Below are 27,523 nucleotides of genomic sequence, written 5' to 3' on the forward strand. Positions count from 1 at the left end.
TGTTCCTGTATTGTTATGAATCAGTTTATGACCAAATTCTGACAAGATCAATCTTAACAACATTGATTGATGAAATTTAAAAACGAACAAAACTTATTTTAAATAAATCTTATACAGACACCAGTTTTGTGCATATATTTTTTATGTTGTTGATGAGGCCCGTTAGTTTAGACATGAGCTGTGTAAACTTGTTTTTCAGTTGAATCAATTTAAATTAAGAAAAATCTGCATGTTTAGTTAAAGTAATAAGAAACGAGTGTCTGGTGAAAAATAATGTTCATCCAATTCTTGAACCAATGCATGTATATATCATAAACTTAGTCCTCTGTGCACGATTTTATCATTTTTTACGTAAATATATCGTATAATCGTCAATTTTTTTTCTATCTGTTATGATTTAACAAATATGGCTACTCATTAAATGCCGTGTTTTGAAGCCGAAGTTTACCGATTGTCACCTTATAGTAAATAATCAACAAAAAGCATGGGTATTTAGCACGTGTTTAACATATACAATCGGGTAATTGTTTATTTTAATGACAGATTCATGCGTATTGCTATCACCGGATTTTTAAGAGGAGGGTCACGCTTAGGTCACTACGCATACGGAAAATATGTCTGCGAATTGCTTCCTGGCAGCAAGCAATTAAAAATAAGTAAACTTCTTCTAAATGTGGACAAATTAAAGAATATTCCTCAGAAAAAAAGTATATGTACATAAGTTGTATAATGAAAACTATCCATTTAGTTTAAAAAAAACATATGCATATTGTTTTTTAATTTGAGGTTTCATATGACTTTAAATATGTACACATCGTCTGTATTGTACATGTTGTAGGAAGCGTTTATCTTAATATTGTTTTAAAAACCATTACACTAAATACAATGTATATTAATCTCATGGTCCTACATCCTATATATCCATACCACGACTCCTGATCCTACACCCTATTGATACCATTTATTGACAGTAAGGCATTGCACAAGGTCACTTAATAAAACTAAATCTGTTGGATGTGTACTGATTGATACTTGGGTCTGGTAGAACTTAGGTTATTTATTTGTTGTAATTGACTTTGCACTGGCTTTCAGTAACAGCTAGTCAATCGATGCATTGAATATATTGTTTTTATACTAGAGTGTAAATTGTTGATTTGAGTCAATTGCAAATAATTGTTAAAAAATTGTTTTTATGGCATGTTGTTACAATCCTGTACCATGTTGGGAGGTTTGAGCGATTACAAATATGTTTTAACCCGCCACATATTGTATATACAGGAGCCTGTAGTTCAGTGGTTTTTCATGGTTCATGTCAATTTCATTTGCCGTTATTTATTTAACATTTTTCATGTCTGGGCCTTTTATAGCCGACTACTGAAGTTCATTGTTATTGTTTGTGGACTACCAATTTTCGTTCTTGTGAACAGGTAAACCACAAATTTATATTCTTAATTTAATACTTTTATAGGCTTTATAGGTTTATGCAGACTGGCAAAACCCGTAAACTAAATACCCACGATAATGCGTTTGCCTCAACCCCCGAAAATTTGCTTCCACGAAAATGAATCAATCTACGACACGGTATGGATTTTTCTCTTTTCGTTGAAAGATGTATGCATGGTGGCTTATAATGCTTTTATGCACTTATTTGACCTCTGTTGTATAGAAGTCTGATTGGCAATCATTAATAGTTATCCCATAAGGACGCGGTGTGTCAGTGTAAGATCACCCCGATGGCCGGAGGCCAGAGGGTTATCTAACACTGACACACCAAGTCCGACTGGGATAACTATTTTACATCCCAGCTGTTTTAGATTAGACGAAAAACCATTTACGATTCATAAAATCTAGTTTAGAACGCCACACAACCATAACAATATACTTTATATATTACTATATGATGTATACCCTTTTTGACCCCCAAACACGATGAGTAGATATCAAACAATGTAACTCGCCCCACTTGCCAATCGGCCCACGCTATATCGCCACTTTATAAAAATATCGTCCCAATCTTGTTTACCGACTTGCCCCACTTTGAAAAAGTGTAAAATCAAATTGAACAATCAGTCTGAAAACTCACAAATTAACGTAAAAGGTTAAAACCCCACTGAATAAAGGTTTGACAACTCGCCCCACTAATAAAAATATCTTGCTTCCTTTAAGTATGTCAAATTACTATTATTTCGTATCAAGTTGGCCTGGAGTAGTGGTATGTGTCGTGGCTTGATATGCTAAAGGTCTTGAGTTCGAATCCCAGCATATCTACTGGATTTTTTCTACGTGAATTTTGATATATAGTCTTTTCCGTAAAATTAATTATAAGTTTTATAGTGGATTTGACATTCCCGCCAAAATGTTACAGAACAAAGGAAAGCATGCATAACAAAGAAACTCAAACTAGGGTGATCTGGCAGGGGTGATCCGGCTCAGATCACCCCTGTTAGAACAAAGGTGCTGGGATGTAATATGATGTAGTTGCATTGCTTTAAAATTTACGTAAATATGTTTGACAGCAGTTGCCCTTCATAAATTCGATTCAGCTAAAGGTAGATTATATTATGTACTTCTTGTACTGTGGTCTTTACAGTATAATAATCACAGTGTACAAGCGGACAGTGACACAAAACGGAAGTTGCTGATCTGTCCGACGGCGATCGGCTCGTTGTTTTTCAAAAAAATATAGAATATTAACACAAAGTGTCCCATAATGGATTGTTCAGCAGCTCAAGGTATTAAAGTGAATAACTACAATGATGTATTTTTGACCATTTAAAGCTTATTTTATGCTTTAGCATCAACCGTCTTTTTAAAATAACTCCTGATCATGAAGAGGGGTCAAAATTTTGCGATTTTTCGAGTCATAAATCTTAACAAAACTCCGAAAATTCAAACATTTTCAAGATTTTTAATCGATACATAGTTGAATAATCATATTCCGCATACACACACAAAAGTTTGGTTCATTTTTTTTTATTATATTGTCACAATTGAATCTTTTCTATTCAAAGTGTACTGTCCGCCTCGTTGCCACCGTATGTTTTCATACTGTCCGATTCGTTGGTCATATTCATGATCGATATCTTAAGCAAAAGTAAGATTGAAACATGCAATTTATCCACATTTAAACTTTATTCAACACAGATACTGTCTATGATTATATATGGAAAATACTTATAGATTATATATTCAGCTTGGATCTCGTGTCAATTAAAGGGGGACATTGGTCACTCTTCCAGAACCTTTACTCATGTCTGCTGCTCGTATTCATCGTTTGCGGACCTTGTTGTTAGATTCTCTACCGATATAATATTCTAATAAATGCATGGTGAATTCAGTACACATGTTCCCTATGACATGATCTTTCTAATTTAATGCAAAATTAGAGTTTTGATCCAATTTTACGGCCTAATGAACATAGAAAACGATAGTGCGAGTGGGGCATCCGTGTACTATGGTCACATTCTTGTTTAAAAGTTATTTTAAAACAACAGTAGATGATAGTGAGTGATGCAGCGCACTTAAGAACATCAATTAAATAATGTTTTGCTTATATTTTCAGATATACATGATGAGTACTAGTAATCCTTATAGTTGTACAACTCACAAAATTAATCACAAGGTCCACATTTAATGTAAAATAATTCTTGTTTAAAGATGATCAGAAAACTTTGGTAATATACCAAAGTATTTCGTATGGTTTGACGGACGGACGGACGGACGGAGTGAATGACGAAGTATAGCGGTTACGAGACTTTCTTTCACTTCGATGACGCAGGTTACAATCAAGATATAGATTTAGATATGGTCATAAAAGATTTACTTAAAGCATATGACCAATAAGAGGCGGATCCAGATTTTATAAAAATAAAAGGGGTCTCACTAATGTTTGCATCAAGAATGGAGGAGCGGACACAAAACAAGTTGACCCGCAATCTCTGTAAATTTTAAATGAAATTAAAACCGATAAGGATGGCCTGGGGGCCCACGCCCGTTTTTGTTCAGCTTATGCCATGTTGGTATACGGCGTGTAATGTTTAGAACATAATAATATTTGATAACTTCATTGATTTATATTTGATCAATCGTTCAGCATAATTATCAAAGCATTTATATATATTTTTATCACACATTTTGAACTGATATGTATGCTTTTGCATGGTCAGATAAAGCAGGAAGTTAAAGTTGGCTATTTTCCAATATCCATATCAGCCCCCGAAAATCCATATCAGCCCCTGAAAATTGATATCAGCCCTTGAAATCGATATCAGCCTTTGAAAATCGATATCAGCCCTTGAGAATCGATATTAGCTTTTGAAAATCCATATCAGCCCAAGTAAACTTGGAAATATGTGATAAATAGATCATGACATGTCATTTTACATATCGGCCCTGGTTTCAGCCTTCGACCCATATCAAGCCCTCGGGCTAAAGCCCTCTGGCTTGATATGGAAGTCTAGGGCTGATACCAGGGTCGATATGGAAAATGCCATGTAATAATTTAAAATTATCGTGTCCTTTTCTTCACAGACATTTCAAAAGGAAAATACGCTCTTACTTTGCATCCGTGATCAGACTTTAACATTTCGATCATAATGTATACTATAACATAGATGTAATCGTAGGTACATGGGGACGGGTATTTTTGGCCCCATATTTTCCATATTTGTTAATTTCACTGATATTCGTGTTTTTTAAACTTACAAAAATATAATTCAGGAGCGGATCCAGAAATTGTTAAGAGAGAATTCATACCCAGATGAAAGATTAAAAAAAAAGTAACTAGGGTTCCCAACCCCGGACCCCCGACCGCCTGGATCCGCAACTGTCTAAGCGATTACAAATACATGTATTAAGTAACGTGAATGTATTCATATTAATTTATTTAATCGATGATTTGTACATATAAGAATTGAATAATAACTCATACAGAATAAATGCAAGTTATGATAAAAAATTTAACAAGAAAGGCTTCACCGCATACTTCATGTTAAATGTGTGTATATAAGTATTCTTACCTCTACTAAGGCAATAGGAAAACAAACTCATGGACCATTCAAGTACACCGTAACTTTTCAATTGATTCTTTTTGACTTGAATTCCAAGCCATGAGATTTGTTTGATTATTGGTGAAATAAGACGCAAACTGGGTGTAAAAAACTATTGTTTTGATTTTCTGTGTCAAACGTTTATAAATATAAAAAAGAAGATTTGGTGTAATTGCCAATGAGACAACTCTAAACAAGAGAACAAATTAAATGACACAGAAATGAACAACTATAGGTCACCGTACGGCCTTCAACAATGAGCAAAGCCCATACCGCATAGTCAGCTATAAAAGGCCTAGAAATAACTTTTGTTGCATGGTTGTATTTTTCATGAAAAGTTATTACCCCTATTTATGTTTTTAAGTGATAAAAATAACAATGTTCCACATGAATGTATGAATAAATATACCATAAAAATCACCTACGTGCCCCATTTTCCTAAAACAAACTAGAGAAACGTATATTAAATTTTCATGTGCATGCATTAACAATGCTTTTTATATGTAATAATCAGTAACATTTTATAAATGTTGATATTTCCTAGGAAATCGGTCATGAATGTGGATAAATTGCATGTTTCAATCTTACTTTTGCTTAAGATATCGATCATGAATATGACCAACGAATCGGACAGTATGAAAACATACGGTGGCAACGAGGCGGACAGTACACTTTGAATAGAAAAGATTCAATTGTGACAATATAATAAAAAAAAATGAACCAAACTTTTGTGTGTGTATGCGGAATATGATTATTCAACTATGTATCGATTAAAAATCTTGAAAATGTTTGAATTTTCGGAGTTTTGTTAAGATTTATGACTCGAAAAATCGCAAAATTTTGACCCCTCTTCATGATCAGGAGTTATTTTAAAAAGACGGTTGATGCTAAAAGCATAAAATAAGCTTTAAATGGTCAAAAATACATCATTGTAGTTATTCACTTACCTTGAGCTGCTGAACAATCCATTATGGGACACTTTGTGTTGATATTCTATATTTTTTTGAAAAACAACGAGCCGATCGCCGTCGGACAGATCAGCAACTTCCGTTTTGTGTCACTGTCCGCTTGTACACTGTGATAATCATATTTCTTTAATACTTGGAAAAGGATTGTTCTCTTCAAAAAATATCTGTGCTGTTTGGTAAATTGCTTTAAGATTTCATCCAAATTATTGTATTAAAGGGTTAATGACAATATGGTGAAGGTAAATCGGGAAAATCTTGTCGGACGAGTCTCTCGTTACTCACGATTTTCGAGTCCAAAAACATTTTAATATGTTCACTTTGTAAGTGAAGGGCACAGCTAACAACAATTTACTCGATCAAAATTTTACATTATTAATGTGTTCTTACATTGAAGCGTGACTGGAGCGGGCCCCCTCTTAGGTCAGTCAGTGGGCCCCACTTATGAAAATTTCTGGATCCGCCACTGGGTATGGACATCATTTATAACATATCTTGCTAAAACTGTCAGTTTATACTACTACATTATGGAACTATTTAGAAACTACCGAAAGGTTGATTAGATGAATTTTGCTATTATTTTAAGGTTCCTTTCAGTCACAACTCGTCACGTGGACATGTAACGATGACCCCTGAAGTACATAATTGGCTTTGGTCGTTACATATAAAGGTAGATTTATCCAGAAAAGATGTGCGTTTAGAGTTATTTCAATTATGATTTACACATGATTTTTCTTGTATTTGCCCATGCTCAGAAGCAAGATCAAGACCAGACAAAAAGATATTACCGTCCTGCAAACAAATATTCATTTCGAGCCAAAAAATATTCATGTCAAGCCAAAAGACATTTATGTCAAGCCAAAAGACATTTATGTCAAGCCAAAAGACATTTCTGTCAAGCCAAAAGACATTTCTGTCAAGCCAAAAGACATTTCTGTCAAACAAAGAGACATTTTCTTCAAGCAGAGAGATATTCCCACCAAAGAAATATACATCTTGTCAAAGAAACAAAAAATATTCCTGTCCAACAAAAAGACGATTACTTTAAGCAAAAAGATATTTGCACCAGGAAAAAATATATTTCCTTCAAACAAAAAGATATTCCATTGAAGCAAAACGCGTAAACCCAACAAATACTCCTGTTAAGCATAAATATTACTGGCCAACAAAAAGACATTCCTTCAAGCAAAATGATATTCTGGTCAAACAAAATGATAAAGTCGAGCAAACAATAAGTATTATTCGCATCCATCAAAAAGATATCCCTGTAAAGCAAAAGAATATGTTCATCAAGCAAAAAGATATTCCAATAAAGCAAATAAATATCACTTTCATGCAAATATAAGAGATATTTCTGAAAAAAAACCTGGATATTCGCACCAATCATTAACTTATTCCCATCATCAAAAAGAGGTTCCTGTCCATGCAACAAAAAACGTGTCTGTCGATCAAAAAGATGTTCCTGTCAAACAAAAAGATATGTCTGTCAAGCAAAAAGACATTTGCACCGAGCAAAATATATTTCCGTCGAACAAAAAGACATTTGCACCAATCAAAAGATATTCCCAGTGAAGCAAAAATATATTTTCATCAACCCAACAAATAATTCTGTAAAGCTTAAGCATAAATATTCCTGGCAAAGATATTCCCATCAAGAATACAAATTTTCCTGTCAACCAAAAAGATATTCCAGTGACTGCAAAAGATATTCTCATCCACCCAACAAATACTCATGTAAAGCATAAATATTTTTGGCCAACAAAAAGACATTTCCTTCAGCAAAATAATATTCTGGTCAAACAAAAATATATTATATATTCTTGTCAAACAAAAAGGAATATTCCCATCGAGCAAATAGATATTCCAGTGAAGCAAAAGGGTATTCTCATTAACCCAACATATACTCCTGTAAAGCATAATTATTCCTGGCCAACATATTCCCATAACCAGATGCTCTGCAGGGCGCAGCTTTATACAACCGCAGAGGTCGAACCCTGAACAGTTGGGGCAAGTACTGTATGGACACAACATTCAGCTTGATATAGCTCTAAATATGGATTGTGATTAAATAGTTGACACAGAATAGGTTTCTGACAAAGAAAGAATGTGGTCTATGAACTTAAAAAGTTTAAATTGGACATTTACCTATTATGGTCCAATATCCAAAATCTAAATACATGTTTAGCAGGCCATTCATTAGAAGGCGGTACCCGGTACTTTTACCCTCCTATGCTATTTACAAGTACCGCCTAAATGTAGGAATTTTTATATAAGATATTCATGGAATAATTAGAAAAGTACCACCTAGAAACGTGGAAAGTACCAGTCAACATGAAAGATAATGAAACCCCTGGTTTAGATTCAGCATATCAAAGAACCCCAAGAATTCAATTTTTGTTAAAATTAAACAAAATTAAATTTTAGACCCTTTCGACCTTAATCATGTTAAATGTAGACCAATTTAAAAACTTGACCAAAAAGTTAAAATTTAAAAACACAGTTAGATTCGGCACATCAAAGAACCCAAATAATTCAATTTTTGATGAAATCAAATAAAAGTTAATTTTTGGACCCTTTAGAACTCAATGTGCACCAATTTGATAAAGGGGCCCAAATATTAATAATCTAAATACATGGTTCAATTCAAGCATATCAAAGAACCCAATTTATTCATTTTTTTTTTTAAATCAAACAAAGTTTGATTTTGGCGCCCCTGATTTGGACCAACTTGAAAATTGTGCCCATAATCAAAAATCTAAGTACATGTTTAGATTCAGCACATCAAAGAACCCCAAGAATTCAACTTTTGTTAAAATCAAACGAAGTTTAATTTTGGATCCTCTGGACCTTAATTTATCCAATTTGAAAAACAGGACCAAAAAATTTAGAATTTAAATACACGGTTAGATTTGGCATATCAAAGAACCCAAATAATTCAATTTTTGATGAAATCAAACAAAGTTTAATTTTGGACCCTTTTGACCGGTCAATTATTCCTCAACTGTATGGACCAAAAAACCAAAATCAATCCGAACCTTCCTTTAGTGGTTATAAACCTTGTGTTAAAAGCTAATGATGACGACGTGATACCAATATACAACAATTTTTTTAATTTTTTTTTTAACTATTCCTGACAAGCAAAAACATACTCGCACCCATCAAAAAGCTATATACCTGTTTATCAAAAAGACATTATCATCAAGCAAAAAGATATTCCCATCAAGCAAATAGGTATTTCCCTCAAGCAAATTGATATTCCCAACAGGTTGTAAAAATATTTCTGTCAAGCAAAAATAAAATATTCAAATATAATACATGTACTGAAATAATAAATATGTTATAAATTGTTCTAATATATAGTTCTTCTTTTGCTATGAAAACATAGACATGATCTAATTTAAATTTCCAATACAAAATGGGCTGCACGTGATTGAAGTCACAATTGAAATTGCAACATCAGCTGTGTTTTGAAGTGCTGGAAATCAAAATAAACAATGTTTTGGTGTTGCACGCTTTGAATTTATGAAATGAAATACAATCATTCTAAAAGTATGAGTAAGCATTTGTTAAATTGTTGATCAATAAATGATTTTCTCAAACATTATGGCTTAATCAAATCAAATGGGTGCTTTTTAACATGTATTATACTGGTATGCTTCGAAGTACAAAAGTTAATAAAATTTGCGTTAGGAATTAAAACAAATTCTATCATGTCACGCTTGCTCTATGCTATTTTTAACAAGTACGGTTTGTTATTATTTACATCTTGCTCCATATAAAGATATTGACAAACATAATGCCTACCAATGTTAAAATGTGCAAAGTGCATGGCATGAAAGAATTGTTGCTTAAATAAAACATCAAACAGTTGCGTACATGGCATGATGCTCTTATGCACTCGAAACACAGTATCCTGCAAAATCACACATTTGTCACACCTGCAAGACCAAATATTATAGTTCCGTTTCTGCCTCCTTTCTAATAAACTAAACCAAATATGCATGGCTATGGATACACATTTCATTGGTGAATTCAGGGGGGGTGTTCTGGGGGTTGGAACTCCCCCTTTTATTTGGCCGATCAATGCATTTGAATGGGGACATATAGTTGGAACCCCCTCTTTTTAAAATGGCTGGATCCGCCCCTGCATTTTATTGACATTTCAAGTTAAACAAGTTGTTCAAGACTGCAGACATTTTGAGTTAAGCACTTTAGGTGATATCTTTCTCGATATATACATATATATCATGTATATTCTTGAAGTAAAAAAATTAATTTTATCAACTATACATCTACATGTATCTAATTTATTCTGTCAAATGATCATGATTCATTGATGGTAGGGGAAACCATTTATTTATTATTTTTTTATTTTTTTTTTGGGGGGGGGGAGAAGGCAGTGCATTAATAAAACATTATAAATCTACAACTAAATTTATATATATATTACATGATATAGTGTTAATAATACAATGTACATGCCATCACAAATAAATAGTTGTGTTCACGGGTACCTACTTGAAAGTGTGGACGGTAAACCACAGCACGTAAGTGTATATTTTTGTTCATCATTGTCTTGAATTCACCTTCTTCTTTGCATATAATGAAAGATTGTCCGGTTACCAGATTATCTTTCATATATATCTATGTCTGAAAAATTAAGGAATCTATAGTAAAGCATTTTCTTTGAACATTGTTATCATGGTTATGTTGTTGAAGCCTCTGATTAATTGACCTTTTTTTTTTTAACTCAGTGTACATCTAAAGTACTATATACATGTACATGATATATATAAAAAGTAAAATATCAAAAATTCTGAACTTAACACAGTCTTGCTCATTTTTACATGTATGTAAAAACATGCATTGCCTAACCCTTAAACAATTTTTCTAGAGTTTTTGAATATAAGTAATTTTTCTTGGGTTTAACCATTACCTCATATTTTTTTACTAAGAGTTCAAAGTTGCATCTCCTCATTGAACACGTCCAGTAGTAGTAAATAAAAATAACTTGTTCAAGTGGTAACCCAGGCAGTGACTGAGATATAAGCATGATTTGAAAAATAATGTGATATTTGAAAAATGCATACATGTACATGTACATTACATTTTGTATTTATTTAAGTTTATATATAATATGTGATAATATGCGACTATATTCATGATTAGAGCCTGTTAATTCTTTGAAATAGATTGTACATGTCACTAAGAATTGAAATACTGAATGAATTATGACATGTATGAACATGAGATAAATGTAGTTGAATACACATACCTATGATCAAGCCTATTGATTTGGGTTTGATCTACCGTACTTCATCTACTTCCTATTCTGTGAAGGAATGATTGGACGAGGGCATTCTTTATCAAAGACTTACAGTGGCATATATGTACTTCTGTAAATATATCAATTCAGTGTTTCAGTGGCAAATAGTACATGCATATCTGGACAAGAATATATGTAGCTGCAAAACCCAAGCTTTTAGGTCCTTAATACTTAAGTTATATTTTTTTTTTTTACTATTTGCAGATCTATATCATGTACATGTATATATCATAATAAGATCTATATGGTTCCTCAGCTAGAATATATGTTAATACTAAATGTAGATAAATCAGCCTTTGTACAAAATATACCAAAAATGTATGTAAATAGATATACATGTAAGAAGATGTAGTATGAGTGCCAATGAGAACTCTCAATCCAAGTCACAATTTGTAAAACATGTAAAAGAAAAACCATTAAAGGTCAAAGTTTGGTCTTCAACACAGAGCCTTGGCTCACACCTCCGAGCAAGCTATAAAGGGCCTGAAAAATGACTAGTGTAAATCCATTTAATCGGAAAAAACAATAAAAACAGGAAACACTGATTATGCCTTATTTATGAACCACATCAACAAACAACAACTACTGAACCACAGGTTCCTGACTTGGGACAGGTGCAAACAAATGCAGGTTAAGATGTTTAGATACCAACCTTCACCCTAACCTGCTTACCCGAAACAATGTCAATAATAGAGTACATTTTGGAGATCTGCACTGAGCTAGATTTTAAATGTGCAGTCGTAAAGAATCAACCTCATTTAGTATTTAACATTGTTTATAAAAGTATTATGTCAAGGAGCCAATCACTCTTTGTTATTAATAATGGATTACTCAAGTTACTGTATTAGTACAAGGATTTGTATAGTTAGAACAATTCCTTGATAAGTGTAAACCAAATTACATGTATTACTCCTAAATTAAAAATAAAATGTTGCTTGTTAAGAAGAGAAGCAGCAACTACATATTCTTTAAAAAAAATTGTTTGATGAAGCAGGTTAATTAACCCACACACTCCCTAACATGTACATGAGTCGAACACGCACACACATATATACATGTAGTGGATGCCAGGCCTTAAAACTTTTCCAACCAGCATGACCAGACATGCAGGTAAGTCTGTATGTCACGGAATAGAAGTTCCTTCATAATATAAGTTCCAAATGGAAACAATATTCTGGAATATTATTTCCACTGGAATAAATATTACAGTAAATGTTCCTATAAACGGAATAAATGGTATAGAATATTTGTTCCAACAGGAACAGGTATAAATATTTTTTATGACATTGGAACTTCTGTTAGGTGGAACAAATATACGTTGACATGTAGACTGTACTATGGTACTCATGGTAGTTTTTATTTAGTAGATCTGTATCTGTAGGTATACGTTGAAAACACCAATTCTGGCTTTTACTCAACGGGAATTTATAAATACATTATACAGCCATTTTTGTCTGTATGTAACTATGTTATTGTTCTCCTCTTATATTTAATGCGTTTCCCTCGGTTTTAGTTTGTTATCCCGATTTTGTTTTTTGTCCATGGATTTATGAGTTTTGAACAGCGGTATACTACTGTTGCCTTTATTTATGCGTGCATTCCTGACACAAATTTGGTAATTATAAATGAGAAAATATGATTGATAGAGATATTTTTGTAGAGAAGGACATTTTTTCTTTCTGGGCATGGTGCCCCCCCCCCCCCCCCCCCCTTTTTTGTCAAAATTCAAAAAATCATTAATAAATTTAAAAGATGGAATTCAATTGTGAACATTTTGAGCATTAAAACATGAAATTTCTTCAAAGGGTGAGGGCAATAATAGAACCCCTACACCATTTTTATATATTAGATTTTTTTTTAGAAATGGGGAATGTGTCAAAGAGAGAACAACCCAAACAGAAATTTAAAATCTTTAGATTCTATTTCATGGTCTTTAAAATTGACTCTAAAGAACCTGAATCGATCACCTGTAATTTTTGGTTAAATCTTGCATCAATGATTATTTGTCCCTTCAATATATATCAATGAATGGCTTAACAATTCCATTTAAATGTTCTTTGTATCTGTCGTTTTTTCTTCAAAAGCAAAAAATGAATTTTACCCCTATGTTCCATTTTAGCCATAGTGGCTAAGTTTCTTGAAGTACAAGGAAATAAAAAACTAAATTTATACAAGATTATAACTCCCAAGTTGGGCTGAAATTGATTAAGCATATTCAATATCAAAAGAAGATTTTTGTTTAAAGGAAGCAAACTAGATGAACAAATTGTGAAAAATTTCTTTAAAGGGCTATAACTCCATACGGATTCAATTGACAATTCTGGTCATATAAACTTATTTGTAGATCCTACTTTGCTGAAAGTTGTGCTGTTTACAGTTTATCTTTGTCATTAATAATATTCAAGATAATAACCAAAACTGCAAAATTTCCGTACAATTAACAATTAAGTGGCAGCAACCCAACAATGGGTTGTTAGATTCATCTGAAAATTTGCTCTTAAAAGGCTTTAGTGTTTGAGATATGAGCTACACACTGCATTTTACCCCTATTTTCTTATTTTACCCATGGCGGCCATGTTTTTTTACAAAATAGAAAATAGAACACAAACTTAATTCTAGATATCCTAAGGATCATTCAGTTTATAAGTTTTACTGGAATTGGTTAAGTAGTTTCAGTGGAAATGTTTCAAATATTTTACACCGGACAGACGACAACGGAAGCAAAGTGATGGCAAAATTCACAGTTTCTTTGAAACGGTGACCTAAAAAAAACTACGTCCGTTCTATCAGAAATAAACTGAAAATAAAAAATAAAAAATTTGTACCATCGAGAGCGCTAACAAGGCAACTTTCCATAAATTTTAATATTTTTAAGGGTCATAACTCTTTTAAAAAAGTCAATTGTCCATGATTATAGAACTCATCCGAGATATTGTTGATATTAATCTAGTGTATAAGTTTTATTAAAAATCTGGCAAGAATTGTACCTGTGGGAGCGTTAAAGGGGCTATTTTCCATAAATTTATTATTTTCAAGGGTTATAAATGTTTTTATTAAAGTCGATTGACCACCAATATCTAACTTGTTCGAGATATTGCTTATAATAACCTAAAGTATTAGTTTCTTAAAAATCTGACATAATTTGTACATGTGCGAGCGCTGCAAGGACAGCCAGATGGACACAAGGACGGATGGCAATCAAAATTTTAAGCAGACCATGTTTAAACGAAAAAAATTAAGTTCTAATTTCGATTTTTATTAATTGAAAATTTTTTGGTCGCATATTGGTATCACGTTGGCGTCGTCGTCGTCCGAAGACATTTGGTTTTCGCACTCTAACTTTAGTAAAAGTAAATTGAAATCTATGAAATTTAAACACATGGTTTATGACCATAAAAGAAAGGTTGACATTGATTCTTCGTGTTTTGGTCCCAACAGTTTAGGAATTCAGGGCAAAAAAGGGCCCAAATAAGCATTTTTCTTGGTTTTCGCACAATAACTTTAGTATAAGTAAAAAGAAATCTATAAAATTTTAACATAAGGTCTCTATGACCACAACAGAAAGGTTGGGATTGATTTTGGGAGTTTTAGTCCCAATAGTTTAGGAGTTAGGGGCCAAAAACAGGTCCCAAATAAGCATTTTTCTTGGTTTTTGCATAATAAATTAAGCATAAGTTATTAGAAATCTATGAAATTTTAACACAAGGTTTATAACCACAAAAGAAAGGTTTGGATTGATTTGGGGAGTTTTGGTCCCAACGAATTAGGGGCCAAAAGGGTCCAAAATTAAACTTTGTTTGATTTCATCAAAAAATTAATTATTGGGGTTCTTTGATATGCCAAATCTAACCGTGTATTCAGATTCTTAATTTTTGGTCCTGTTTTCAAATTGGTCTACATTAAGATCAAAAGGGTCCAAAATTAAACTTAGCTTGATTTTAACAAAAAAAGAATTCTTGGGGTTCTTTGATATGCTGAATCTAAACATGGTCATAGATTTTTGATTATGGGCCCAGTTTTCAAGTTGGTCCAAATCGGGGTCCAAAATTATTATGTTAAGTATTGTGCAATACCTCTGCGGTCGTATAAAGCTGCGCCCTGCGGAGCATCTGGTTTATTTATAAAAATACTATTTTTGATATAACAAAAATAAAAAAATAAAATATTTTTTTTGTCTTAAATCAGTGGTTTTGATAAGATAATAACACTCTGTAAAGATTAGACAAATGGGACAGTTTTAATCTTGGTACAGTGTTTCCAATTTCATTATCTATGGAAAATACATTGCCTTGCATCGTTTCTTTTGTGGACTAGTATACTATTGCACAGAGTCAGATTATGTACACATAATGGCTGTTACTATTTACCTCCCATGTAAATCGACATGTATCGAAACCTTTATGCAAACACTTATTTGTCACTATGTCGATTTAACTGTGCTAAAATTGAAATTGAAGAAGAACTACAGAACCTTTCTTTTTATTCTAATATATAATAATCTAACTTATCTAAAAGATTTGAAATAAATGCGGAATGTGTCCATTGGACACAGATGATGCTCCCGCTTCCATATCATAAAAGTCATAAACGGACATGACTGAAGACACTTACCAATTGTGTACTAACTTTTATGGTGATAAGAATTGTGTAAAAGTTTCGTAACATTTGGTTGAGGCAAACTAAAGAAAAAAATACAAAACAAAAAATTCAGCAACTTTTTCCCTCTATAAAGAGGCATTGCATAGAACAGTGAAAGTTACACCACCAAAATTCAAAGTTGATCTGCATTTGGTGGTTTTAAGCATTGTGTATAATTTTAATAACATCTGGTAAAGACAAACTAAAGTTAGAGAACAGAATGGAAATTCAGCAATATTTCTATTTGTAAAGGGGCATAACTCTTGGACGGTTTAAGTGACACCACCAAACTTAGTCTTGTTTTATGGTAATAAGCAATGTGATTAGGTTTCATAACATTTGGTTGAGGCAAACTAAAGATAGAGAACAGAAACCAACGTTGGGACATACTGACGGACGGACAAGGGTTAACCTTAATGCCCCCTCCAACACTGCGGGGGCATAAAAATATGTAAATATAACCATTGATTAAATTAGGCAAAATTCAAGAATGGCCATTGCACATGGTTGTCATAAAGGTTTGAGAATCAAAACAGTATACAATAGTTCGGACCAGCAAATTTTCCTCAGGGCCACAAGGATAATATTTTTGAGAACCATAAAAAAACGTGATTATTCTGCGGTATACAAATAATAATTCAGTTAGGTTTTAAAAAAAATAATAGACAAGCTGTCCTTTTCCACCATATACAATAGAAACATTGACAAATTCTTGCACAATTAATGTAGATCGTTGGTATATATTTCCTCAGATAGAACATGTAGAATTTGTATGCCCCCACTGTAGCAAAGGGGGCATTAAGTTGTACCCTTGTCTGTAAGTACGTCCGTTCCAGAGTTATACCCTTATACAAATGGAAAAAAAATGCTGACTTTTTTGTTTCCGTTCTCTAACTTAAGTTTGCCACAACCAAATGTTTTGAAACTTATACACAATGCTTATTTCCATAAAATTCAGAACAGTTAGAATGTTATTGGTGTAACAGGTACTGTCAATAAGTTATACCCCTTTAAAAATGGAAAAAATGCTGAATTTTCCGTTTCCGTTCTCTTTTTTTCGTCTGTCTGACATAGTTCATCTTACCCTGACCTCATTTTCTTAGAACATTGATAATGTTAAGTTAATATGATACTTGTATTAAAATCTTTACATAACACTTACAGAGTTTCAAAAGTAATTCAATTATAAATAAAACCAACCAGACATTTCAGGGTGAGTCTTCTTGTTTAGCAGATCTTAGTCTAGGGTTAAAGTTTTTAAAGCATCAATCTGTTTCAAAAACCAACAATGAGTTACATTAAATTGTTACTGTAACTTCTTTATAGCCATTTTGAAAGAGAAAGTATCCTGAGCTATTTTTTTTTAAATGTTCATTAAGATTTGTTTTATAGATAATCATGTTATGCTCATTGTTGAAGGATATACGGTGATCTGTGGTTGTTTATTTCTATGTCTTTGCTCTCTCTGGTTGAGAGTTAATTGTCTCATTGACAATTACAACACATCCTCTTATCTTTATACATAAACTTACTAGTAATTAAGTTTTGGATTCAACTTTATTCTTTTTCACTGACAGCATCAGTCTTAGACACGACAACGGGTTATGCGTATTACCATTTTTTTTTTTAAACTTCTGAGAAATCTTACATATAAGATTGAAGGGAGGGGGTACATATGCTGCCCTCAACTTTAGAAGTTGTGTTATGCTTAAATTCTTAAAATACTTAGTTCACAAGTAAACACAATGAGATACCACATTTCTTTCAACAAATTTTATAATTTTGAAAAAAAAAAAGAAAAAAAATCGAAAAAAAAGGGGGGTGCACCATACCCAGAGTGATGATTTTTCATTTTGTACAAGTATATCTTCATTTATCATATATTCTCCTTTAAAATTAACAAATGTGTGTCAGAATTGCACATATAAATGGAATGTTTTAGCTTTTTAAGTTCAAAATTTTTGATTATTCATCTGATTGTTAATCTGAATTTTGGTGAAAATTGACAATTTTTTACTAAATTTTTTTTTTCAAAGAAAAAAAAACACACGACTTTCTTTTTATTTTCTGAATATATAGAATGTGGTCTTTCAAAATTTGTCAATGACATGTCATGGTATTGTTGGTCTTGGGAGATAAACAGATTTAAAATTTTAAAGTTTTTGAAATTTTTCATTTTCGAATTTTAACACATTTTTAAATGGTTGCTATGGAAACAAACTATTTAGTAAATTCACAATTTTAACGTTTTTATATAGTTTGGGGTTTTGTTTGTCAATACTGTAAATATACATATCCTTTGTATTGATTAACTTTATTTCTATGGGACTTTAAATTCCCTTATTTTATATTTTCAAAAAGGGTATTTTTTCACATATTCAGGCAAAATGTTGATTTGATGGTTACCATGGCAACGGGCATAATACAGGGAAAATAAAGACAGAATTTTGACCATCTACCAAAGTTCTTATGATATAGGGCAAAAAAAATTACTTCTGTGACATGCCATGAATCACCTTCTGCATGATTTTTACAAAGACCGGTACTTAAAAGATTAAATACCTGAGTAATTTCTTGTATTTCCTATGTTTATGTAACATTCTTGTTTTACGATTCTTGGATGGCAATGTTTTTATACTTACAAGCAAATTGCAGCGCGCTAAAATAAGAGTGGTTAATAATAGTTCAAAAACAAAAAGGTTATTTCCACCGGAAATGATTTAACAACACTAAGTACACAAAATGTTTCCGGTGTAACATAGTTTCCGGATATTTTTTTAATGGAGACCGTGAGAAAAACAACTAAAGTTTGGAATAATGATATCTTATATATGGCAAGGAATTGTATATTTAAAAGGAATGGAAACGCGGCTCGAGATCAATCGGGATACCAACAGCGCACCCGCAGAGTTATAAACCATGTCTGGCTCAGGCGGAAGTATGATGAATAATATAAAAAATCATGACGGAGTTCCATTTCCTGTCATATAAATCGGTCTTTTAATTCACGGGGTCATCTTGCTTGAGACGATATAAATGAGAGAGAAACCCGAAATCAAGAATAAACTTTTATTCCTAGCAAAAAGTAAAGCCTTAGGTATCATTTCCTTTCTTTTTCTCCCAGAGCAGTAGTCTATAGGCCGCAAAAGTATTCCTTTGGTGTTTAAATAAATAAAATGCGAATGTGGGAAAGTTTGAACTGTTTCTAATTAGAAAAATTATTGCATCTCTGCATAATTTAGCATTAATTAACAGGTGAGCTCGACATTATTAATTTTTAACATCTTAAAAGTATATAAGACCAGAGACAAATTAGCTTATCATTGATACATGATATATTATACCTGCAAATTGGAACATCCTGCATGCCGTTGTTTATTATAACACCTGTAATCTGAGTTCTTTTATCTAGATAATATACTGCAGTTGTTAAAATTTTCCTTCCTTCATAATAATTTATTAACTTCTTTCTTTAACAGTCATTTAGTTACATTTTTAAAATGTTCTTTATTTTGCATGAAAACTTTTTAACACTCGTAAAATGTCCGATATCATCTGATTATGACATACCTTCATGAAATAATACGATAAAAAAAAATTGAATAATAAGTTTTTTATTACTAACTTTGCATGTGGTTGTATTGTTATATTTTTTTTTCTTGAATTAATTTATTTTATCACTTAGCTACTTTACCACGTTCGTACTACACAATGTAAGTACCGTTACTCTACAATAGAATGTGTATTTCGAATTATCTTCAAAAATAACAATAATATGATTTATTTTACGCCAAGCAAATTGAAACAGAATGCCCCTTAGAATGATGTTTTAGTCATTATTTTTTATTACAGAAACATGCCTAAGAAGAAAAAAATATCATTGTCAAGTTAGATAACTAGTGTCAGATTAAATGACCACGTTCGATAACTTCTACCAGATAAGTAATGAGCCAGTTAGAGCGATGGGGTGTAATTAACACCCGGTCAAAGCAAGAGATGCATCATAATATTTTCTTTGAAGTCGGCCGCGTTTCCATTCCTTTTAAATATACAATTCCTTGTATATGGTAACCTATGTAAAAAAAAATGTAACTGAATTTTAGTTTTCATTTTTTTTATTATGCTTAAAACTGCTTTCAGAAATGTATCATAAATTATATCAGCTAAAGACATTTTTAAATTCCTACATTTGCCTGTTGGCTCCGTTGGTTGGCCAGGCCCGGATCCAGCCATTTAAAAAAAAGGGGGGGGGTCCCAACCCAGGATAAAAAGGGGGAGTTTCCAACGACATGTCCCCATTCAAATGCATTGATCGTCCAAATAAAGGGGGGGGGGGTTCCAACCCCCGATACCACCCCCCCTTGGATCCGCCAATGTTGGCTCTGACTTTGAGACTACTATAACTCTAGTCTCAACTATAACTAAGTAGGCCTATTTGTATACAATATTTACTATAACACAAAATCCGTGCTATTATACATGTATTTAAGTAGTTCATGTTGCATGTAGCAGATACTGCAAGTTGCACTTAATAAACTCATCACAGATACCAGGATTAAATTTTGTATTTACGCCAGACGCGCGTTTCGTCTACAAAAGACTCATCAGTGACGCTCGAATCCAAAAAAGTTAAAAAGGCCAAATAAATTACGAAGTCCAAGAACAGTGATGACCAAAATTCCTAAAAGTTTTGCCAAATACAGCTAAGGTAATCTATTCCTGAAGTAGACAAGCCTTAGAATTTCAAAAATTCAATTTTTCTTTTTTGTAAACAGTTTTAAAATCTATAAATATGACCATATCAATGATAATTCGTGTAAGTCAGAAAGTGCTGACTTATAGGTTTGTGATACCCTCGGGGAATTTAAACTCCACCAGCAGTGGCATGGACCCAGTGGTTGTAAATAAACTCATTATAGATACCAGGATTAAATTTTGTATTTAGAGTAAACACGAATTCTGATTTAAACTGGATATGAATGAATGAATGATCTTTATTCTCATTAACCAAATACATAGTTACAGAGAGAATATCACAATATACAACAGATAAGATATAGCATGTGTGAAATACAAATTGATATGATAAATATTTACACAAAAGATAAATAATATTTTAACTTATTCTTTTTTTTACAAGGTTGTAATTCTTTTACTCCACTCTTTTCTTGATCTGCGTAGTAAGGGTAGGTGACTCCGAAATAGGATGATTTCTAAATAAATCTACATGAAATTTTCTTTATTACGCCATAGAAGGACAAAAAGTACAGTGACCCTAGTTTTCTTTTGATATTGTTGTGATGGGGTCCACTTGTTATGTGATAGGACATGGACTTTCTATACTAATTTGTATAAAAAGTCCCTGGATGAGACTACGATTGTCCTAGTGGATTTCTATATTGATAAACCCTAATGATGATTGTATTTTTCCTTCTCTCGTTTGCCAAGTTCTCCCTATATGGTTCTTTTAAATATAAAGGTGTCTGGATATCTTCGGATCGACTACATGTCGTTGTTTTAAGTTGGCTTGGCAACGATAGTGGGACTCGCACCGACCCGACTCCGACCTTTTAAAAAAAAAATCAATTTTCTGGAAGGGACTTATTCTTTTATTTTTATCATAAAATTTCACAGTGCACAAAATCAGTTGACAATAACTCATACAATTTTGTTTCTGCTGTTTAAATTAACTTCCGAACAGTATCATAATTAACTCGAATGATCAATCATATGTATTTTAAGAATTGAATGCTTCTTTTTGTAACTTCATTGGGGTGTAAAATTCTAAAAATGTGCGCACGGTCAACGCTTTTACAACCCTATGAACATGATGAAGTTACAAAAAGAAGCATTCAATACTTATAATTACAATTTTTAGCTAGGATCATGAACCAATTTTAGCATTTTTTTTAATTTAATTCACCTGTGCACTTTATTGTGGGACCTCGTGTTATCATTAATGAAAGGTTTTGTTAAGTAATGCAATTGTCTAAGGAATAACACGTGATGCGTAGTTAGCCAATCAGAATAACGTATTACAATGAAACATACATCTAATGTAATTATATATGTATACATCAATGCAATACACACGAAGCACCTACTGACGTTCAGCTTACGTTTTGTACATGGACTGAGTGAATATAACCTCATCAAACAGAATTTACTATATACATGATATATATATATATACACTGTTATGAATGATCATCTTCACATTATTATGCATTTATAACACATTGGTGTGGATTCTGATTGTGACCAATGCTAATACACTAAATATCGAGCTAAATATACATTTTTACATGTACAATCATTATACACTTGTATTTTACGCCCTCTGTAGGCCCTGTAGTTTGAGAAATAAAATTATTCTATTCTATTCTTAACACAATTCTGAATTATATAACGATATTTTCTTTTTAATTTACAATTACATTTTAAATGTAAAGTTCGAATTCATGAATCTTAACACTAAATAAATAAATCTAACTTACCTTTTTTAATGAAATAAATAAGACAACTCAATTTACTGTAAGGAACAAGGGATGGCGTACACTAGTTTTATTGTTGCCTTTATAATCTCAATTGAATGCCCGACATTCAAGTTCCCGCGGCAGACTGAGCCTCTTTGGAAACGTTGGAATGTGTAACCAAAATATTTGTTGCTTCAAACCATGCAACATGCATTTGTTTTATAGAAAAGAAGAATGATTTTTTTTTTAAATTGAATAGAATTATATTTCGACAGGAATATGAACCTCTGATCTTTATAATAAAAGATAATCAAAATTTGTTAATGTTTGATTATTAGTTTATTCATAATTTGGGGATTTGTCAATCATCCTATCTCCCCTTTTTGATTTGGTATTATTAACATTCTTGTGTGGCTAAACATATAATTGAATATTCATGTATGCGGCTGATGCTTATCAATGTGAATATGGTTATAACCTTGGATGTAATGATAGTTCGCGATACACCTGTCCTGCAACCTCTAACCTTCCGTGTGCGTGCTATAAATAACTAATTTAGTAAGCTTTGCTTTTTTTGTTTCTTATCTTGTTCCAAAGTACATTTTTTGTTATTCGTATGAATCATATCTATATCTATTTCAATGAGAAATATATGTTTAACTTCTCTTTTGTCTATTTTTGAATATGTTAATTATAAAATTTTGCTTTAAGAAAATGTTCTTTTATTCTAATTTTCAAATATTTTCAATAAAGATCAAAATCCTTTTATAACAATATATCTTTTAGCATTTTCTATGAAATATGATTAGCATTTTCTAAGAAATATGTTAACGTTATGTTTTCGAATTTTATTTCACAATTTCTATAATTTAGTTTACCTTCTATTTATATAATAATGTGTTCCCCTGTGTAATCCAAACAAAATGCATCATTTTTACACAACTTGTAGCTTGATAAAAAGCTCGATGATCTTTCATTTTTATTAGCACACCTGACCTGAAAGGTCAAGTGAGTGCTTTTCTCACCACTTGGCCCCGTCGTCGTCGTCCGTCGTCGTCGTCGTTGTTTGTTAACCTATACAAAAATCTTCTCCTCTGAAACTACTATAGTTTTTGATGAAGTTGAAGTCCAATCAACTTGAAACTAAGAACACATGTTCCCTATGAAATGATCTTTCTAATTTAAATGCAAAATTAAAATGTTTACCCCCATTTCACGGTCTACTGAACATGCAAAATGATAGTGCGAGTGGGGCATCCGTGTACTATGGACACATTCTTGTTTGAACCTATTATCACAATATATATCATACATTTGGGCAAAGTAGAAAAAACATGCTTTAATTGCCATTTTACCAACTTAAAGGACCATTAGTTGCGATTAAGAAAAAAAAAATCACGATTTGTTGTTGTTTTTGATATTTATTAAAGCGTAATATTGAAACAATATATTCCCCTTAAAGCTGTGATTTTGGTTAAATTTGGTCAACACAAGGATGTATATAATTGCTCTTCGTTAAAATAAGATAAAACAAGAATGTGTCCAAAGTACACGGACGCCCCACTCGCATTAACATTTTCCATGTTCAATGGACCGTGAAATTGGGTAAAAAATCTAATTTGGCCTTTAAAGTAAAAAGATCAACTAATGAGGAACATGTGTACTAAGTTTCAAGTTGATTGGACTTTAACTTCAACAAAAACTACCTTGACCTAAAACTTTAACCTGAAACTCACACTTTAAATTTTTATGTTCAGTGGACCATGAAAATGGGGTCAAAAGTCTAATTTAGTTTAAAAATATGAAATATCATATCATAAGAAACAGGTGTACTAAGTTTCAAGTTGATTGGACTTCAGCTTCATCAAAAACTACCTTGACCAAAAACTTTAACCTGAAACTTATACTTTTAATTTCTATGTTCAGTGGACCATGAAAATGGTGTCAAAAGTCTAATTTTGTTTTAAAATAAGAAAGATCTTATCATAAGGAACATGTGTACTAAGTTTCAAGTTGATTGGACTTCAGCTTCATCAAAAACTACCTTGACCAAAAACTTTAACCTGAAACTCACACTTATAATTTCTATGTTCAGTGGACCATGAAAATGGTCTCAAAAGTCTACTTTTGTTTTAAAATAAGAAGGATCATATCATAAGGAACATGTGTACTAAGTTTCAAGTTGATTGGACTTCAGCTTCATCAAAAACTACCTTGACCAAAAACTTTAACCTGACGTGGGACGAACGGACGGACACACGCACAGACGGACGCACAGACGGACGCACAGACGAACGGAGGCACAGACCAGAAAACATAATGCCCCTCTACTATCGTAGGTGGGGCATAAAAACATTGTAAATTGAATCCGTATTTTTGTAACCCTAACTTGACCTTTATTTCAAGATTTGATACACATGCACACAGCGTGTTCAGTTATTAAAACATGACATGAAATCAAACAGACCTCGACAAATTCTCTGTCTATTTATATTTACTTTAAATAAAATTGAGAAAGGAAATGGTGAATGATTATCGACGATAGTTCTTTATAGCGTCTTGTCCAAAATGCACACCAAATTCTGATACATACTCACGAAATCATGTATTGTAACTTTTTCTTTTTGACATTTTGTAGTATGGATGTACGATCAATTAAGTATGTAATGAATCAGATATAAGAATAAAGTCGAATTGGTGATCATATTAAATTGACAGTTAGTTCCCTTATATTTTAGTGTTCTTGTATATACAGTGTATCAACGTGAAATGAGAAAAAAATCATGTAGATAAAACCTTTTAAATTAAAAAAAGAAGAAAAAATTAATTCGCTTTTAAAAGCCAGTATGGTTCAATTTTGTCAAAAACAGCCAAGAAACATTGATGATGAATTATTCACTTGCAAGTGAATTCGACCTCACCTAATCCGTATTCATGTGACCTTCAATTTAACCCCTTACTTAGTGATGAATTATGAGTGTTTAATTATTAAAAAGAAAAGAAAGTCAAACATTGCAAGTGAAACAAAAGTAAATATTTTTTCACTAGGAAGTGAATTCGACGTCATTGAGTCTGTAACCCCTTAGGTAGCACTCCACAGTTAGGTGTGTAGTTTCGCATTTTGGCCCCTGTGGATTTTTAAAATATGAGAGCTAGTGTGCATTAAAATTCATTTTTAGATAGCTGAGTATTAAAATAGCCTTTGTATTGGGTTTATATGAACAACAAGGTTATGTAATATATGTAATATAGGCTGTTTTCTGTATGACAGTCCGTATTTGCATGTCCATACCATACATTGGTCCGGCAATTATTGTAATGTTATTTTCCAACTTTTTATCGCACGAACTTTGTGATTGGATTTTACGAAAAAATGAGGCGAAAGACACCCATTTTTTATTTGATCATTAGGAAGATTTATGAAAACAGTTTCTAAACAGGTATCACTCAAAGGCATTGAAATTCTAGTTTGATCCAAATTTTGGGGGGGATATGTGACATGTTCACCCCCCTTTTTGCAATATTTTATGGTAAATAAATGCAGAATGTTGCCATGGATACACATAAAAGGAATTAATTTTCACCCTTTTATCTTTTGAAAATCAAATCTATGGAAGATACTGATTACATACATATGCACATGTACAACACAAACAGTTAGGTTAATGTATTAGAAATCCAGGAATAGGAGATGATAAAACATTTTGGGGCTCATTTTTAATTTTATTTTCTAACTGTGGAGTGCTACCTTAACCATGTTAGCTAGAGATAGATTACGCATGAATTGTGCGTGTTCGGTTATTAAAGGGAATAATGTCAAACATTGAAAGTGAAACAAAGCCGGGTAAATCATTTCATTGACTGATTGATTCGATCAACACAAAACTTATTCTGATATGGATAAAAACAATAATTAACATATATTTTTAACCTATAATTTGAATGTAAACAGACTTAGACCAATTGCACAAGTCTGCATTCTATTTCTATTTCTATTATGTTTCTCTAATTCTTCGTCAATTTATCCCTTTCTGCACTTGTATAAAAAAATTTGATCAACGTGTGGTTCGTTTGATCTCAGTACTTCATTGGTTAAAATCCGATTATGACGTCAAATTTTCTTGCTTTCCTCTGAAATTCCTATTGTGACGGCATGAACAAAGGCGACCATGTCTGATGACGTCACAAAGAAAGATCACATCTTTTTGCAGATCATTCGAAAAGAAGGAATAAGTTTGCCTGCATAATGTTAGAAAATCATTAGAGAAACAGATTCCACCACCAAATCTCGTGTAATACGATATTTGTCCACTCTCGACAGTTAAATTTTAAATATTTAAATGTCTCGAGTGGATAAAACCGTATTACACTCGATGCAGTGGTAGAATCTATATTTCTATCGACTAAATTACCGTCGGCTGTCTGCGGAAGTCAACTCGATAGTTAATTAGATGACGTCTATACCAACATACACACGGATTGATTATACATGTTCTCGAGCCATAATGCCTTGTATATTGTTTATTTTAAACTTTAATTTTATAATTTGGATATACGTTTTAGTAAGTAATAAATCTAGAAGCCTTTTAGGGCCATGTTAGTCTACTTTTAACAAATTATTAATTTGATATAACAAATTATTAACTTAATATAACAGATTTTCGATTTTGATATAACAAATTATTTATATGATATAACAGATTAAAATTATTTGATATAACAAAAAAGGAAATTTGTTATGTCAAATTACTTATGCATGGATTAGGGTTATCCCCCTTCTCTATTTGGCATAAAGTATATATTAATGAAACGATTAAACTGTTTGGAGATAAAGACTTAAATGTTTGGTTTTTTTTTTTTCGCATGATCTGAATTACTTCATCTATATATACAACGTTATCAAGGCGCTCAGATTATACTCGTGTGGTCTTTTTTAACCGATAAATTGAAAGTCCACAATCATTCAAAATCTCACGCATGTTCCTTAATTTTTAATAAAAAAAATTCCAAACCAAAAATATATGTTGAAACAAATTTATTTAAGACAAATGCAGTGATGAATTGAAGGAT

General features: G+C 32.2%; 1 protein-coding gene across 1 annotated transcript in view; it reads right to left on the reverse strand.

Moving 5' to 3' along the window:
- LOC139491304 (probable helicase senataxin) overlaps positions 1-18,670 on the reverse strand; it is a 66,366-nt gene extending 47,696 nt beyond the window's left edge. The window contains exons 1-3 of the mRNA XM_071278923.1: positions 18,524-18,670; positions 11,289-12,819; positions 10,532-10,663 (exon numbers count right to left, since the gene is read on the reverse strand). Of these exons, the coding sequence (XP_071135024.1) occupies positions 10,532-10,651 (120 nt within the window). The 5' untranslated portion in view covers positions 10,652-10,663; positions 11,289-12,819; positions 18,524-18,670. The remainder of the gene's footprint in view (positions 1-10,531; positions 10,664-11,288; positions 12,820-18,523) is intronic.
- Positions 18,671-27,523: the final 8,853 nt, after the last annotated feature.

Source organism: Mytilus edulis, chromosome 10, assembly GCF_963676685.1.
Source record: "Mytilus edulis chromosome 10, xbMytEdul2.2, whole genome shotgun sequence".
In the NCBI taxonomy this organism is placed as follows: domain Eukaryota; kingdom Metazoa; phylum Mollusca; class Bivalvia; order Mytilida; family Mytilidae; genus Mytilus; species Mytilus edulis.